Source organism: Pelobates fuscus, chromosome 7 (genome assembly GCF_036172605.1).
Source record: "Pelobates fuscus isolate aPelFus1 chromosome 7, aPelFus1.pri, whole genome shotgun sequence".
In the NCBI taxonomy this organism is placed as follows: Eukaryota; Metazoa; Chordata; class Amphibia; order Anura; family Pelobatidae; genus Pelobates; species Pelobates fuscus.
The window spans coordinates 77864349-77880959 of NC_086323.1; the positions used below are offsets into that span (position 1 = coordinate 77864349).

The 16611-nt window shown below is 38.5% G+C and overlaps 1 protein-coding gene across 1 annotated transcript in view; it reads left to right on the forward strand.

Moving 5' to 3' along the window:
- Positions 1-581: 581 nt before the first annotated feature.
- LOC134569157 (receptor-type tyrosine-protein phosphatase C-like) overlaps positions 582-16611 on the forward strand; it is an 87866-nt gene continuing 71836 nt past the window's right edge. Inside the window, exons 1-2 of the mRNA XM_063428066.1 lie at positions 582-657; positions 755-851. Coding sequence (XP_063284136.1) covers positions 785-851 — 67 coding nt within the window. The 5' untranslated portion in view covers positions 582-657; positions 755-784. The remainder of the gene's footprint in view (positions 658-754; positions 852-16611) is intronic.

The following is a 16611-nucleotide window of genomic DNA, read 5'->3' on the forward strand; positions in this document are numbered from 1 at the left end:
GGGACAGGAGGGAGTCTTTAGTATTAGACCTTGGCTGAGCAGTTGCTTAAAGCTGGAGACGTTATGCCTCATATACTGGACACCTATATGTCCTTCAGAAATACCTCCTAACTAGCCCTGAGTTAGACTCCCCATATAGCTCACTGAGCTCTATTTTTCTCCTCTTGGTTTACTAGTGTGTTTATTATATTTTTTATTTTTATTTCTATTCATGTTTATGATTAAATAAATTTATGGTTTTAACAAGCAACATTATACTCAGACCTGTATCTGAACAAGTGTATCCTAGACCCCTAGGTCTTAGGATCACTTTCCTTTTTCTCCTTTACATTAATTTAAAGATAACCCTTAACATTGTGCACCTGTATATAAGAACACACACAAAAAATGTTACCAACATATTCTAGCAAGACCTGATATTTATAAATCACCTTTTAACAAACAAACGTTTATGCAGTTTGCTTGATATGATACTTCTGTTTGTCTCAACTAGTTGAGCTAAGGAAATGACAGTGCGTATTAAAAACCAACTTCCTGTAAAGCCTTGAAGAAGAAGTAGGTAGAGAACAAACTATCACTGTGAAAGTTTCCTAGCATGGTAAAGAGTTAGCATTCAGTCATAGAGGAAGCTGTCGCAGGGTTGATAAAAATTCAAACGTACGTGGATGGTCTTTTTAAATTTTTTTTTTAAAATACTTTTAGCAATTAGGCATTGCAAACTTTCCCCATCTGAGCTGGTTTGTCTTTATTGTAGGGACAAACGTTCAGAAGGACCCTTGTCACAATGATTCCGTATCTGCACCTGCTGGTGATAGGAGCTCTACTTTGGAACCAAAACAGTATTGTTGCAGGTAAGAGCAATCTTGGTGAATATTTGTTGTAGTAACTGTTAATACTTTGAGATCTTGGAAATCGATGAAAATACATTTTAAAACATCCGCTATTAGAGTGCTGTGTTGAAAAAGACACTGGAGGCATTATGGAATAGTTTATGAATGACTATACTAAACAGGTCTACTTAAAGCAATAGTGCATAATATACAAAAATCCTTAGCTACTATAGTTCTTCTTTTTACAACACTTGTCAATTCTAAAATTCCAGGCACACCTTTCAGCTGGGTACGCACATCTCTTCAGGAGCCCATGAAACCATGCGAAGTTTAGCTGAAAGATACATGTGGCAAAATAAATTTATAAAACCGCTAAATACTGTATCTGGCAATTTTTTTTTAGAATATTCATTATCACAAGGATAAGCTGTTTATGGTGAAATACATTAATAAATGCATTATCACATTGCTCCTGACGTGATTATATGATAAATAGGTTGAATATCACTCATATTTAAAATCATAGTATTTTATTTTGGATTAAATTGTGTTTCACGAAAAGTGCAGGAGTTAAAAACGTTTTGCAAAAAAAGTGGACACATTTAGTACCGTTCGGTGCAGGTGTCTCAAGATTACGGTAACATCTGGCTTGAATGAGGATTCTGCATCGCGTTCACATGTCATAGGATACAAGGCTGATAAAGTTTTGCTCTTGAGGTTATCATGCTGCCATCGAGACAATACTAATTTGTAATAAAATGTTTTCTGATCACTCCTCATCCGTACTGTAATATATACCGTGATATCTGACTTTTTGGGGGGCAGAAATATAGTCCCACAAAAAAGTTGATGTATGAAAAAGTCTACCATCAGAAATGATTAATGTAACAAATACTGAGGAAAGGGAAAAAAAAATCTCACAATGCATATATAGTTTATCACAAGGACAAAATATATATGGGTCATTGAGATAATACATTTGGCAGCTTAGATTTTGCCGCCATGATTATTCTAAGGTCAATCGATTCCTCCCTTTCTTCTTTGTATGGTACGGTGTCTTCGATGATGTCACTGAAAATTGCAGATTGCTTGATGGTGATATTAGATTTATGTTGATCCATTGTATTCACTTATGCTTAACCCCCCCCCCCCGCCCCCCACTTCCCCCCTCGAAAAAATCTGAACTCGTCATGCCCTACTGTATAATATAAAGAGCCCAATATTGCAGTATTTAGAAATATTTTGCCTAATTGCCGGTTAAATCCACTGTACGCTGTCTGCGGTATATATCAAAGTTGCTTTGAATACATACTTTGCAGAGTTAAATATTGAATTGGAAAAGCTGCTTATATCGAAATATTATTGCTTTTACAGCTGCCAGAACGTAAGATGAGTTTATTTCGGCATGTTATAGTTAAAAATTGGAGGCTCTGGCAGAAATGTATCTTAGTTTCTTTGCACACAGTCCTACCTGCTTTTTACATTCTTCAGCGCTCAGTGTATGGCTTCTGTCACATATACTCCCTAAATCCAGTTAAAAGGACAATTCCAGGCACATGGAGTGGAAGAAAGCATCTTTCACAGCGTCACGCCAGGTGCATATTATTTGCATAAGCTATTATTTGCATTCACCTACATTCTAGTAATACATATTAGTAGGGCACTTGCTCCTATTAATTGTATGAGCAATATTAGTTGATGGGAGAAATGACAGTGTTGCATAAAAGAATAGAGAGCATGTATGTATGTGATGTAATATACTCGGACCTCATGCTCCCATTAAATTCTAATGGAGACCAGGGATTGGCTGAGGGATCTCAGCCAGTTTCTGGATTCAGGGATGAGCTGCAGCCAAAACTGGGGAAGGATCAGGACCCTTGGGAAATCTGCAGCCACATTTTAAAGATGTATCTTACGTTCAAGATAGATAACATCTCAGGACTCTCGCGATATAAATGTATTTAACTAATGGGGTGTCCTAAAGGGTTTAATGCATTAAACAAAAAGTATGCTGACTCCACCCTAGTGCATTTATTTAACAGTGTACCATTTTAAAGCATGTTTTACATAAAATAAAAAAAAAAGCAGCAAATAATCTAGCAATATGTACACAGGCTACCCATAATTATTCAGGCTGTCATTAAGGGAAAAAAGTTTAAAAGTCCGATAATGTGCTTGTTAATACTATCAATGGTTTTAGTAGCAATATTAAACTGCAATTATATATTAGAGATAGATCCATGTATTTCAGCATTTTGATATATATTCAAACAAGCAAACAAACAAACAAACAGCTTCTGAGCCATGCTAGAATGACTGCAGCATATTATCAGTGTAAATCCGGTAATATAAGCATTTCTTTAGTAGCATGTTCATTCTAAGCATTCGGGTACCGTATAATAAACAAGATCACTGTATGGAACAAGTTTAATGCTATGTACTGTTGTGCCATGTCATACCAGTATATAGAAACAATATTTTTACTACACGTTAAATATATTGATAGTTATGGAAAGCCCAAGCCAATTTCCATTTTACTCTGTACCTTACCCCAGCACTGAAAAGTTAAATAATGCCATCTTCCGGAATATTGAGAGCAAGCTGTTGCCACACAGGAAGTGGTAAAAGAATGAATGTGACAGATCTCTTCTGAGTAACTTGCTACTTCCTGTCTAATGCCGAAAACTCCCCACCTACTAACAGGCCGCACGCAATACTATATAATCAAACCATCAAAAAGGGTACTTAACTCACTGGATTAAATTCAGTTATGGGTAAGGGTTCTGGCCTAAACTGGTTTGGTTCTAAAGGGGGCTTTGTCATGGTAGGCAATTTATTGTGCTAACCAAATGGCCAGACAATGTATGAAATTATAATTAATTTGTTATATTGTAATCTTTGATCAAATAAAAACTTAAAATATGGCAGCTGGAAATGGACGTACCAGTACCCAACTGCCAACTCCAGTTGACATGGGTGCACATTTTTTTGGGTAGAAGAGGTTAAATGTGCAGTAAGTCAAATCTATTTCCTGCTGACTGGTCACCTCCCTACTGCTGTGTTATTTATAGTAGAGAGTGCCAAATTTAGTGTTAAAGAGACAGTGCGTCATGGTGGGATTGAGTTTTTTTTTTACCAGATATAATCTTAATCTTTTTTATAAAATGCCTCACCCTCTGCATGCTGGGGTAAGTGGTAAGGTAAAAGCAGGATTGTCTTGTCCCTATGAGATCCTGGAAATTCTCCAAATTAATTTAATTAGACCCCATCCTTACGGACACAGTGTGAAGTAAGCAGGTTCAGCTTAGCTCGGGAAATTGCATTCCCTAAAATGCAATTTCCCTAAAATGTTGCCACTAGTAAATGTACCCATTGGTCACAGTCTCCTATACCCTAAACCTGCAAAATTTTCACTTGCCTTTAAAAAGGCCATGTTGCTCTATAACAAAAGTCAATAAATAATAACTTTCAGGTATTATCAAGAGTGAAACCAGAAAATCTGGATCATGCCAAACCTACAAAACATGAAACTCTATACTTAGAAAAAAATGCAAACATTGATACAATATCTCAATGTAACATTGGGGCAATTCAATAAGCTAGAAATTGTGGCAACATTAGAAATGTTTTGCACTTTTTAGCGTTAAAAAGTAAAAATTAAAAAAGTTACAACGCAATTCTCCATATTGGGTATTTTCACGTATAAATTGCCTTGCTGATTCTCTGGTTATTGAATAAATCCTCGAGGTGACTGGAAAGGGGTACTGAACATTGCACCTGCTGTACACTTTATTACCCAGTTCATCTCGACATGTTCTGGTAATATTACCTTCCTTTGGTTGAATCCATGCTGGCAGAAGTGAATGCTTTTAAGCCTCTTACGTTTTCTGTAAATCTTCAATTTATGAAGACTTTAGATTGGTCCGGCAGCACACTTTTCTAGGCTCATCTAACCATTCTTAGTAGTTTGCTAGCTAGTATTATAGGATACCAGCTGTATAAATTCACTGTTACCAGGGAGTCATTTATTAATAACTGCATCAATTAAAATTCTTCTTAACAGCCCTACTGCAAATTTACACACAGTTTACTTCCTTTTTAAGAATAATTTGTATAATTTAGAAAGAAATACTTACTTCCCTTTTTCACTGTAAAAAGATTTTGTGTCTCCCTTCTCAAGAGCGTTCATTTAAGTTTTCTATAATTTTTCACAGAACAGACGTCTTTGTATTTTACGTTCAAAGATTTTCTTTGTAGCGATTTGCAAAATTCTGTAGATCATGATCTTCACGATCTTCTGCTGTTATAAAAACAATCTTTCCAAGATATTATGCGTGACAAATGTTATGTAATAAGAAGTTATGGTGATATAGTAGGTAGCATGTCGGTCTGACCTACCCACAAGAATATACTGAAATTCTTTTTGTTTTCAAGTAAAGTCTGGAGAAAGCGCAAATACTGTGATATAGTTACAAAAAGTTACATGCTAAGAAAAAAATAAAATTCACAGACGAAGGACAGACTGAAAAACAGACACACACATATCTCAATCACACGTAGATGTCACCTGCCATGTTATCCAACCCAGTGTGCGTGTGCTGGAAGCCATCTTCTTTCCCAGAATGTGATAAGGACATGTCGAAAAATTCTTCTCTTACAATATATATTTTTTTCTTCCTTCTTCTTGATAGATGGCTCACCGTGACTTTTTAATATATATATATATTTTTTTTTTCTGTGTGTTCGTCAGAAATATCAGTATGCATAAGACATACGTTTTCTGTAGATTTATTCTGCTTAAATAATGTACAACGTATGTTAGAAAGTGATGGATATTCTACAGAAGATGTTGCCTTCTGGACTCAGGAAGGGAGAGAGAGAATCTTTATCCAGAAAGTCAGAGAACAGAGATCAAGCGTTAAATAAAGGTGTGAGTTAGCCTGTCTTTGTGTCAATCCTACATTATAAAAACATTTATGATTCCTAAACTGAAATAGTCCAACTGATTCCCAACTCACTGGACTGCTTAACTCACTACAAATATCACCAGGTGATACTCATTCTACTCATTGGTTCCCATCCTACCCTTAGAGGTAAATGGAGCAAAAGGATACACAGAACCCTGGTCTACAATCCCATCCTTGCAGCTAAATGGATGAAAGGGTCGTATAATATAGTATAATAAAAATACCCTTGTATAGCCTTCTTCCACATTAAATATATTTATTCCCCACAAACACACCCTTTTAAATGTGTGTGTATATATATATATATATATATATATATATATATATATATATATATGACGTACAATGGACTACAATCATTAATGTATCTGATTGACAGTCATTAGCCATGGGATCAGGTCATACTCAACTTAAAAAAGTGCTCCAAACATAATTAATGCTGTAACTACCCATTGGATGTAAAGGGTACTTGTTTTTAATGTAGGCAGTACACTTGTGCAATTGGTTTCTCCCCAATCAATATCATTTCAGGCGATCGCTGAAAAAAAAGTTGATTGGTGGGTAGGGGACAAATGTTGATTTTATTCAAAGATCAAGTGAGAAGGAATAGAAGGAAATAAGGATGAAAAGTCAAACAAAATCTATATTTACTGTATTTATTCGAGTATAACGCGCACACGTGTATAACGCGCACCCCTAATTTTCGATTAAAAATCGGTATAACATTTTGTACCGATTTTTAATCTAAAATTAGGGGTGCTCGTTATACTCGAATAAATATTAGCCCAGCAGAAGAGGGAGGGGGTGCTCCGATAATACCTCCCAGGACCGCCGGGCAGCAAGCGTTTACTCACCTCCCTGCAGCTCCTCCAGCTCCCCAGTGTAAATCTCGCGAGACCCGCAGCCGTCAGAGCTGGCCGCGGGTCTCGCGAGATTTACACTGGGGAGCTGGAGGAGCTGCAGGGAGGTGAGTAAACGCTTGCTGCCCGCCACCCCAGGACCGCCGGGCTTGTAACGAGCCCGGCGGTCCTGGGAGGTATTATCGGAGCACCCACTTCCTCCCTCTTCTGCTGGGCTAATATTTATTCGAGTATAACGCACACCCCTAATTTTAGATAAAAAATCGGTACAAAATTTTGCGCGTTCTGCTTTTGGGGCACCTCTCGCCTGCTTGTACTATGTATTTTGCACGTTATACTCGAATAAATACGTTATATATTATATACTGTAAAATATATACATAATATTTATATTTTGTATGTTACGGGATACTTATTGAATGGAAAAAAATTGTCCAAACCAAAATGCCAAAAAAACACCAATACATTTTTGTTTGAAATGAATTGATTCAGACAAACAAAATTAGTTTGGTGTGCATTCTAGTTGGCAACATATATAAAACAGAGGACTATGTTTTTTGCAGGTTTCGGTTTTAATTTAGGTATAAAATCAGTGGCAGATATGGAAGTTCTTGTCTGAGCTTTTATTGGTGCTGTTTTGCTAGGCAGAATTTAGTCTCAAATAGACCACCTACTTTGGTTAATTTCTGACTAACAATTATCTTCATGAAGACCAAATGACAGGTTGGATTGAATTGTGATCACATAACTTGATATCATGGGAGGGCTGGCAAGGGGGAAGGGGGCTACAGACTTAAATCATTCTTCTGAAATGTAAATAGTGTGTTGGGATTCCACAGTTTTACGAAATGCGTCAGCAGGGAAAAATAGTGCCGGGCCTCTGCTAGACAGGACAGTGTAAGTTTGTTTATGGGTGGTTGACCTTTCCTCTACGTGCTCGCCAGGCTTGGACTTGACCATTTCTTTTTTTCCTGGTGAAGTGTGGTATCTGAGGCTGACCAGGCTGCCAAATTACAGTATTTTTTATGATGTCCCTGGAAGTATTTGCCAGTGACCATACGGTGAGACGAGATCGTAATCAGAACATTTCTAACACACAATGGTTGCCAATGGTGGAAATCGACTATACGGGGTACAGAGTCAACATCTCTTTGGCATGCAGACATTGCTGTAAATGCTCTTTCATACTTATGGAGGTTCATGGGCGTAGGAACCCCCACAGATCTGGGGGGGATAGCATTCTTACTCGCCGGGTATATTCTTATTCAGTAAACTGGGAGTTGTTTATCCCATTGTACAGCGCTACGGAATTTGATGGCGCTATGTAAATAATAAAATAATAATGTTACATTTTAGTGTGAGTGTGTGTGAAATAATATAATGTGAAGCATATCAGTGTATCGCATAGCTCCACAGCTATACAACTGAGCATATTATTTAGCATATTATTGTGGGCAGCGGGGCTCAAGAGGCAGCTGCCTTGGGCCCCCCAGGATCAACTGGGCCCAGGGCAGCTGCCCTTTTTGCCCCGTGTTAATGGCTGCCCCGACTTAGGGTGACCACATTTCCTAACTGCCATTTAGGGACACTTACTACCCCCTCTACCCCTTCCATTCATATTACTACCCTATCCCTTCCGTTCATATTACTAACCCCCATAACCCTTCCGTTCATATTACTACCCGCCCATACCCCTTCCGTTCATATTACTACCCCCCATACCCCTTCCGGCCATATTACTACCCCCCATACCCTTACCGTTCATATTACTACCCCCCATACCCTTACCGTTCATATTACTACCCCCCATACCCTTACCGTTCATATTACTACCCCCCTATACCCCTTCCGTTCATATTACTACCCCCCATACCCCTTCCGGCCATATTACTACCCCCCATACCCTTACCATTCATATTACTACCCCCCATACCCTTACCGTTCATATTACTACCCCCCATACCCTTACCGTTCATATTAGTACCCCCCATACCCCTTCCGGCCATATTACTACCCCCCATAGCCTTACCGTTCATATTACTACCCCCCATACCCTTACCGTTCATATTACTACCCCCCATACCCTTACCGTTGATATTACTACCCCCCTATACCCCTTCCATTCATATTACTAACCCCCATACCCCTTCCATTCATATTACTAACCCCCATACCCCTACCGTTCATATTACTACCCCCATACCCCTTCCGTTCATATTACTAACCCCCATTCCCCTTCCGTTCATATTAGTACCCCCCCATACCCCTTCCGGCCATATTACTACCCCCCATACCCCTACCATTCATATTACTACCCCCCATTCCCCTACCGTTCATATTACTACCTCCCCATACCCCTTCCATTCATATTACTAACCCCCATACCCCTACCGTTCATATTACTACCCCCCATACCCCTTCCTTTCATATTACTACCCCCCATACCTGTTCCGTTCATATTACTACCCCCTCCTATTCATATTACTACCCCCCCACAGCCCCACCCCCTCTAGTCATATTATTAGCCCCCTTATCCCCTTCATTCATATTAGTACCCCCCTCCATTCATATTAATACCCCCTCCTAACCCCCTCCATTCATATTTGTACCCCCTCCTACCCCCCTTTATTCATATTAGTACCCCCACCCCCCATTCATATTAGGATCCCCTTCTACCTCTAACCCCTTCCATTCATTTTTCTACCCACCCCCCTCCCCAAATTATATCTCCCCTCTAACCCTTCCATACTAAATACCTGGCAGTGGCAGGGCAGGCAGCTGCTTTTTTTTTCCAGAGCAGGCGTCTGAGCTTATAATGACGCCGGCTCCACTCTCCTCCTTGCATACTGTTGTCCCCCTCCCTGCCGTTTTACCGCACAGAGCAGGGGAGGGGGACCTCTTCAAGCGGCGCGCGGTGTCAGACTGAGCGCCGGGTAGTCACGTGACACCCGGCGCTCCTATGCAGAGCGGGAGGGGGAGGCGCTCCCCCTCCCAGTGTACACTGCGTGCGGTTTCATTAGTCTGACAAGTGATTTTTGCGCTCCCCTTTGGCCGGCGGACCTGGGGGGGATTTCTGTATTATCTGTCTCCCCCGGATGATTTCCTGGGGGGGATGCGTCCCTCCCCCATCCCCCCCGGTTCCTACGCCCGTGTGAAGGTTGCAGAGATATATCATGGCACAACTTGCAACTCAAGAAACACACAAAAAAAGGCTATTGCCATGCTTGATATTTATACATTTTAATTCTAACTGGGAGATTTTTTAAATGAAACTAGTTTGTCATTTATTCTATGTATTACTGTCATGGTTCTGTAAGAATTTTTAGTACTCCATCTTTTAGCTTCTGAGAATTGTTCCTCCAATTTAGACTCGTAGCCTATTTATTTTTTTATTAGCATACATTCATTACATTGTTGTGGTCTGCATCAGGGCCACCCTTATGCAAGTAGGGCTCCTGTGTTCTTTAAGGTCTTTAAATGATACTCTTTGGTTAAAATGAATGGTGTGAAGTTATGACATCATCTGATAGTCTAGTGAGGCTGCATCATGTACCATTAAGATGCAATCTGGATAACTGAGGAGTAATAAGAGACCACTGTGTATACAAGGGGAATGCTCAAGCATCTCACTGTACCCAGAGGACCACTAGATACCAAAGTCAGCATCCAAGGGTAAAAAATAGGCAAAAGGGACCTGTCATATAAAGGATGTGTGGGAATCTAGGCCCCACGGATAATTTTGCAGAGTTGAAGAATTGTAAACCATGTATAGATCATTCATAAATAGTGAAATCACACTCCTATAGATTTCTGCTTTGTCTTAACCCCTTAAGGACACATGACGGATACATTCCATCATGATTCCCTTTTATTCCAGAAGTTGTGTCCTTAAGGGGTTAAGCAGAGAATACCTGGCATTTCCAATCTGGTTTATCTATGCTGTCAGTTTCATATATAGGATCATTTACTAAACTGAGAATTCAAAGTGAATTTCAAATTTAAGGCCACAATGGGCGAACTGGAAATATTCTCTAAGTCAGCTATGCTTCTGGTTTACGGTAATTGGTTTCATTAACATTGGCCTTAAATTTGAAAGTCACATTGAATTCTCCCTTTAGTGAATAACTCTGGAAGATGAGCTGCAGGATATTCAAAACATTCTGCATGGTGTTAATGAGCTGAAGTGGATTAACCTTCCTATGAAGCAGCCTACAATACCACAAATCTGCTCGTACGGACCTTAGAGTATCTGCTTTATTCACTGTGCAGTAAATTGTAGTGAATTGAAAACCAAATTGCAAAATCTAGACCAAACCAGAATTTAAATTTTCCGTCACAATGAACTGTTTATTGATTCGATGATGACTAGTGCTAAATGTGTGTCATCTGACCTAAATAGGCTGGAATTAAAAAAAAGGAATATAAAATATATTTCCTATTTTACATTTCTGTGATCACTATAATATTAAATAAATAAAAATTGTATTGGTGTTTTAGTCTTTATTTTAGAATATGGGTGTGTAGATATTTTTGTTTTCCGTAAAAGGGAACTGTTACTTCTTTGGAAATTGACCATTAAAAAAACAGCTCAGTCCAGGTACATGACATATGCATAGTCGCCTTTTTGGCATAAGCTTTACAAAAACACAAAAAAAACCCAAGGATACTCAGACACCTTATATTTGGGAAGACAATTATCACAGCTTTAATAACATGAATAAACACATAAAAATGTTAAGGTCATTTGTCAACATACTTAAACATTACACATGATCCCCCTCTCCTTTAACAATTCTACCCCAGACATTGACCCACATCACAATAAATTATACTAGAAAAAGAGGAGAATTGGCTGGGGGACCACTGAAATGAAAGGGTGGACTACCTGCTCAATCTCAAATCTATCTCAAAGTGAATGTACTTACATAAAAGAAAAAAAGAGGGAAAAACAGGTTCTTAAACCTTTAATAGAACAGAATATACAAATTAGGCAATATATAAAACTGGCTTTGAAGGATTGCCAGACACAAATGTTACAGGTCAGTGAGATAAGTGCTCACAGGCACAGGTTCTTAGACTTTTAATAGAACAAAATAGTAATGTGTAAAACTGGCTTAAGAAATTGCCAGATACAAATACTGCAGGTCAGTGAGATAAGTGCTCACTGATTAGAGCGAGATAACAGGTTCAATAGACCACTTAACAGGAAAGTCACTGTAAAGATATAATATATCTCTCTTAACAGAATAATCATACCAGAAACCCTGGTATAGGGGCGAGGGGGTATAGGTGGGGGTAAATAATATATTATGCCTTGGTAGTAATGGTGCCCCTGGGGACAGTAGTATAGTTACTCAAACAGGCCAATTACTAGTGCCAGGGGAGGGGGTGGTAGGAAATGACTCAAAAGGAAATGGCTAGACCTTCAAAGTGTAAATTCCACATATGATTAGAGAGGGAAAGGAAATAGCCAAAACTTCCATTGCAGGAGTCCTAAAAATACACCACACCCACACCTTGTAAAGCCCTGAGCTTCCTAACTGTCTCCCAAAATAACAGGGGGACCAAATAAACTACCTGCTGCTTCAAGGCAGCCTAACGGCTATCCCTGCCACACAAGCACCACACCGCCCATAAAGATCCTAACTGGTCATAAGAGGAACCAAGAAGGTTGCCTAGTATAATAGAAAATAATAAAAATAAATAAAGTAAAAAAATGAAAAAAGAAAAACCAAAACGTGAAAAAACAAAAAATGAAGGAACTCACAGTAAATGCATCGTCATTATTGAGTGCTCTGAGTGCTCTTAATAGAACAGATTAGTAATGCGTAAAACTGGCTTAAGAAATTGCCAGATACAAATGCTGCAGGTCAGTGAGATAAGTGCTCACAGACACTGATTAGAGCGAGATAACAGGTTCAATAGACCACTTAACAGGAAAGTCAATGTAAAGATATGATATATATCTCTTAACAGAATAATCATACCAGAAACCCTGGTATAGGGGCGAGGGGGGGGGGGGGGGGGGGAGATATAGGTGGGGGTAAATAATATATTATGCCTTCAAAGCCAGTTTTATATATTGCCTAATTTGTATATTCTGTTCTATTAAAGGTTTAAGAACCCGTTTTTCCCTCTTTTTTTCTTTTATGTAAGTACATTCACTTTAAGAGGTATAGATTTGAGATTGAGCAGGTAGTCCACCCTTTCATTTCGGTGGTCTCCCAGCCCATTCTCCTCTTTTTCTATATTTTATGTTGGGTTTAAGCCCCCTATACCTCTTGTAACCTCTACAGAGCCTGGAGAGTTGGCCTCTTCCAACTCCCTATACCCTCTGTTTCTTTTCATATAACATATAATTAACATATAAAGCATAACCCATTGCCACCGAGGCCATGATGTCCCAGATTTCACAATGTAGGGGTACACCGAGATACACCCTACACACACCAGGTTCAGGGCTACCAACGAGCACAAACCTACCGACAGTCTTCCAACCTAACTGTTCTTAGCAAACGAAACTATAAAACGATACTTTCATTCCGAAACCGAACAAACGACCTATACCCCAACTTGTCTATCCATCCCCCGCCGCCGTGACCAAACGGGAGCTAGAACAAAAGAGGGAGGGCGGGACAAAAATAGGTAAGTGAGGATTAAATTAAGATTGCCTCTGATCTAATATGGCCACTATACTTCTATAGCCCAAACCCCACTCCCCAATTTCTCTATTCAATCTCCCACACTACACCCCTTCTATGCCTGTTGCCTAGCAATGTCAAGGCCCATTCCCCTTAGCTGCGTTGCTCCATTGGCTACAGCCAGGCCACATACTGCAAATGAGGAGAACAAATATAAACATTGTATATCTTAACATAGAATGTGACGGCAGATAAGAACCATTCGGCCCATCTAGTCTGCCCAATTTTCTAAATACTTTCATTAGTCCCTGGCCTTATCTTATAGTTAGGATAGCCTTATGCCTATCTCACGCATGCTTAAACTCCTTTACTGTGTTAACCTCTACCACTTCAGCTGGAAGGCTATTCCATGCATCCACTACCCTCTCAGTAAAGTAATACTTCCTGATATTATTTTTAAACCCTTGTCCCTCTAATTTAAGACCCTTCTGTGCTGACTGACAGGCGTACAGGACAGAGTTTATAACAATGAGTAACAGGGAGCCGAAATGGAGGTGTCCAGTTGTAGAATACGGAAATGTAGATTTTTACATTAATTTTTTTTCACACCTCACAAATTCACATTTGCTAAATATAGAGGATAAGTAAACATAGTTTTATCAGTCCTGAGAAGTGACAGTTCCGCATTAAAGATGAGGAACTGGCTTGTAACATGCACTGTCTTCTTGGATTTAAACATTACTTCTCGAAAACAAAAGACCACAAGTCTAAATGTGTGCTGGGAAATCTTCGGGGTCCAGCCAAGTTACATTAAAGGGCAAGTTATCACTGCAGGGTGTCCACATTTGTTTCAGTTAATACATAGTGTTTGGCTCACATGGTTTCTGTTTAGAATAGTTCACTAGATTGCTCATGAAAATGTCCTCAAATGTAATTTTGTCACTAACTACAGGACCTATGGCTCACAACCACCATTATAGTGACTCAATATCTGATATGAAATATCAGAACCTTTCTAGGTCCTTAGCATAGTTCCATGTATGATTGAAGTGTTGACTCCTGTTTTCTACTCCAATAACAAGAAAACATGTCAATGCTTTTGATTTTGCTATTTTGACCTTTAATTTGAAATTCACTTTGAATGCAGTTTAAATTTCCATGAATTCTTAAATTGGCAGGTGCCATTCATTCTCTTGACCCAGAGTAGAAAGACTAGTCAAAATTTCAAGACCGACAGACCGAGTCACAGGGTAAATGGATTGAGAAGCAGAGGGCAAAAATGTAAATTTGCAATGATTGGTGTTATGTCTATTAGTCACATGAGTTGTGTACAAAAATATGTTGCATGTTCAAATTCATATGCTTGATGCTGGTAGACTGCCTGGGCTTTAAATTCCAAATTGGGTCATGCTTAGTACCAGTTAAGCACTGTCTGCACAAGTAGCTCACAGTATATCTTTTCAACGTAGCTATCTTGCTCTAAAATTTCAAATTATTTTTTGATTCACTGTGGGTGCAAAGCAATTCACAATTTAGAGATTAACCCTGCCAATCTAGAATTGTGAAAAGTGAAAGTATATGTACAAGTTTATGCACTGAATTGTGATTCTGTGATTAGGCGATTTAACATTTTAGGTGAACATAGCGTATTTTGAAAATTCTCCCAGTCGTTTGCGTTTTTTAGCTCTGCTATTTTGGCCCAACATTTGCAATTCCCTGGCAAATTCCCAACAATTCAGTTATGTGAATAACTGTGATATTGTTGATTATTTCATTGTCAAAGAGATATTAGAGTTACTTGAATAAGATCATAATCTGCTGTGAAGTGTAGTGTTCAGTAGTGTCATGTCACTTCCCAGGGGCAATAGGAAGTAAGCAAAGAGATGAAATAGTGAAACCATGTTTAGAAATACTTAGAGGAGACATATTCAAAATACACAGATACGAAAGACCATATTCTTCCTGGTTTTTCTTTTCCTAATTCTATGAAAGAGAGGTTAATCTTCTACTACAAAGTAGATTTTATCTAAATATGTAATAGAAGCTCTTCCAGGCAGCATCCTCATCAAAGTATTGTTCCTGTAAAAATGTGTACTTGTCTCATTTATTGCTAAATTTCCCCCTTTATAATATTCCAAAGCACTATGGAATAAGTTGACGATATATAAATGCCAATAATAGTACTTATATATATGCGTAGTCTATGGAAATACTCATTACAGAAATTATTTTTAATGATTACTCTGTTTTACTATTGGTATAATTCACTAAAGTTAGAATTCAGAGGGAATTTCTAATTTTAAGACCAAAGTAGCCAAACTGATAGCATGGCTGACTTAGAGAATTTTCTCAATTCGGCCCTTTTATCCTTGAATTTGAAATTCACTTCAAATTCTCACTTTATTGAATAGTCCTGTATATTGAAGCTGAAAGCTCTGCATTATTCCCTGCCACTTACAGTACATGGAACTACCAAACAGAAGTTTAGAGGATATAGCTGATTACTTACAGATAAAAATACAATAGTGTAATACAGTTAAAACAAATATTAATGCACGCTAGATATGAATGCACTCACAAAATTTAGGAGGATAGTATCGCCTCAGGGTGCCTCCCCTTAAATATTTGGGGGCTATATCCAAGGATCCTTCTCCTCTGATGCTGTCAAAACAATGGAATGGAAGGGAAGACCCAGGTGATAGGTGGAAAAATTCGTTTTTCGCTTCGTTTTATTTTGCCAGTAATAAAGTGAAATTAAAATACATGCAAGGTCCTACGCATTTCGGCTTTGCAAAATCTTTCCTTAGGGACCAGTAAAACAAAATGCAAATCTACAGATTAGTAAAAACAATCCCACAGTTAGGATAACATTTTAATTTCACTTTTTTACTGCCAAAATAAAGCTAAGCATTTTTCCACCTATCACCTGGATCTTCCCTTCCATTCCGTTGTGTTGACAGCATCAGAGGAGAAGGATCCTTGGATATACCCCCTTAGGCAATACTATACTCCTTAATCTTGTGAAAGCATTCTCATCTAGCGCGCATGAATATTTTTTTTAACTGTATTACACTATTGTATTTTTTGTTTTTTTACCTGTAGGTAATCAGCTATATCCTCTATACTTCTGTTTAGCTATTCTTATGTACAGGATATAGTCTGGAATATCCTGAGAGGAAGCTGTCTCGTATTAACGATAAGTCAATTTTACTTATACACCATTCTATTTTTGGTGTTGATCGATTTTGTCTTTATACTATATACAGTACTGGGAACTGTATTTATTTGCTGAAAATTTTCCTTTTAGTAAATT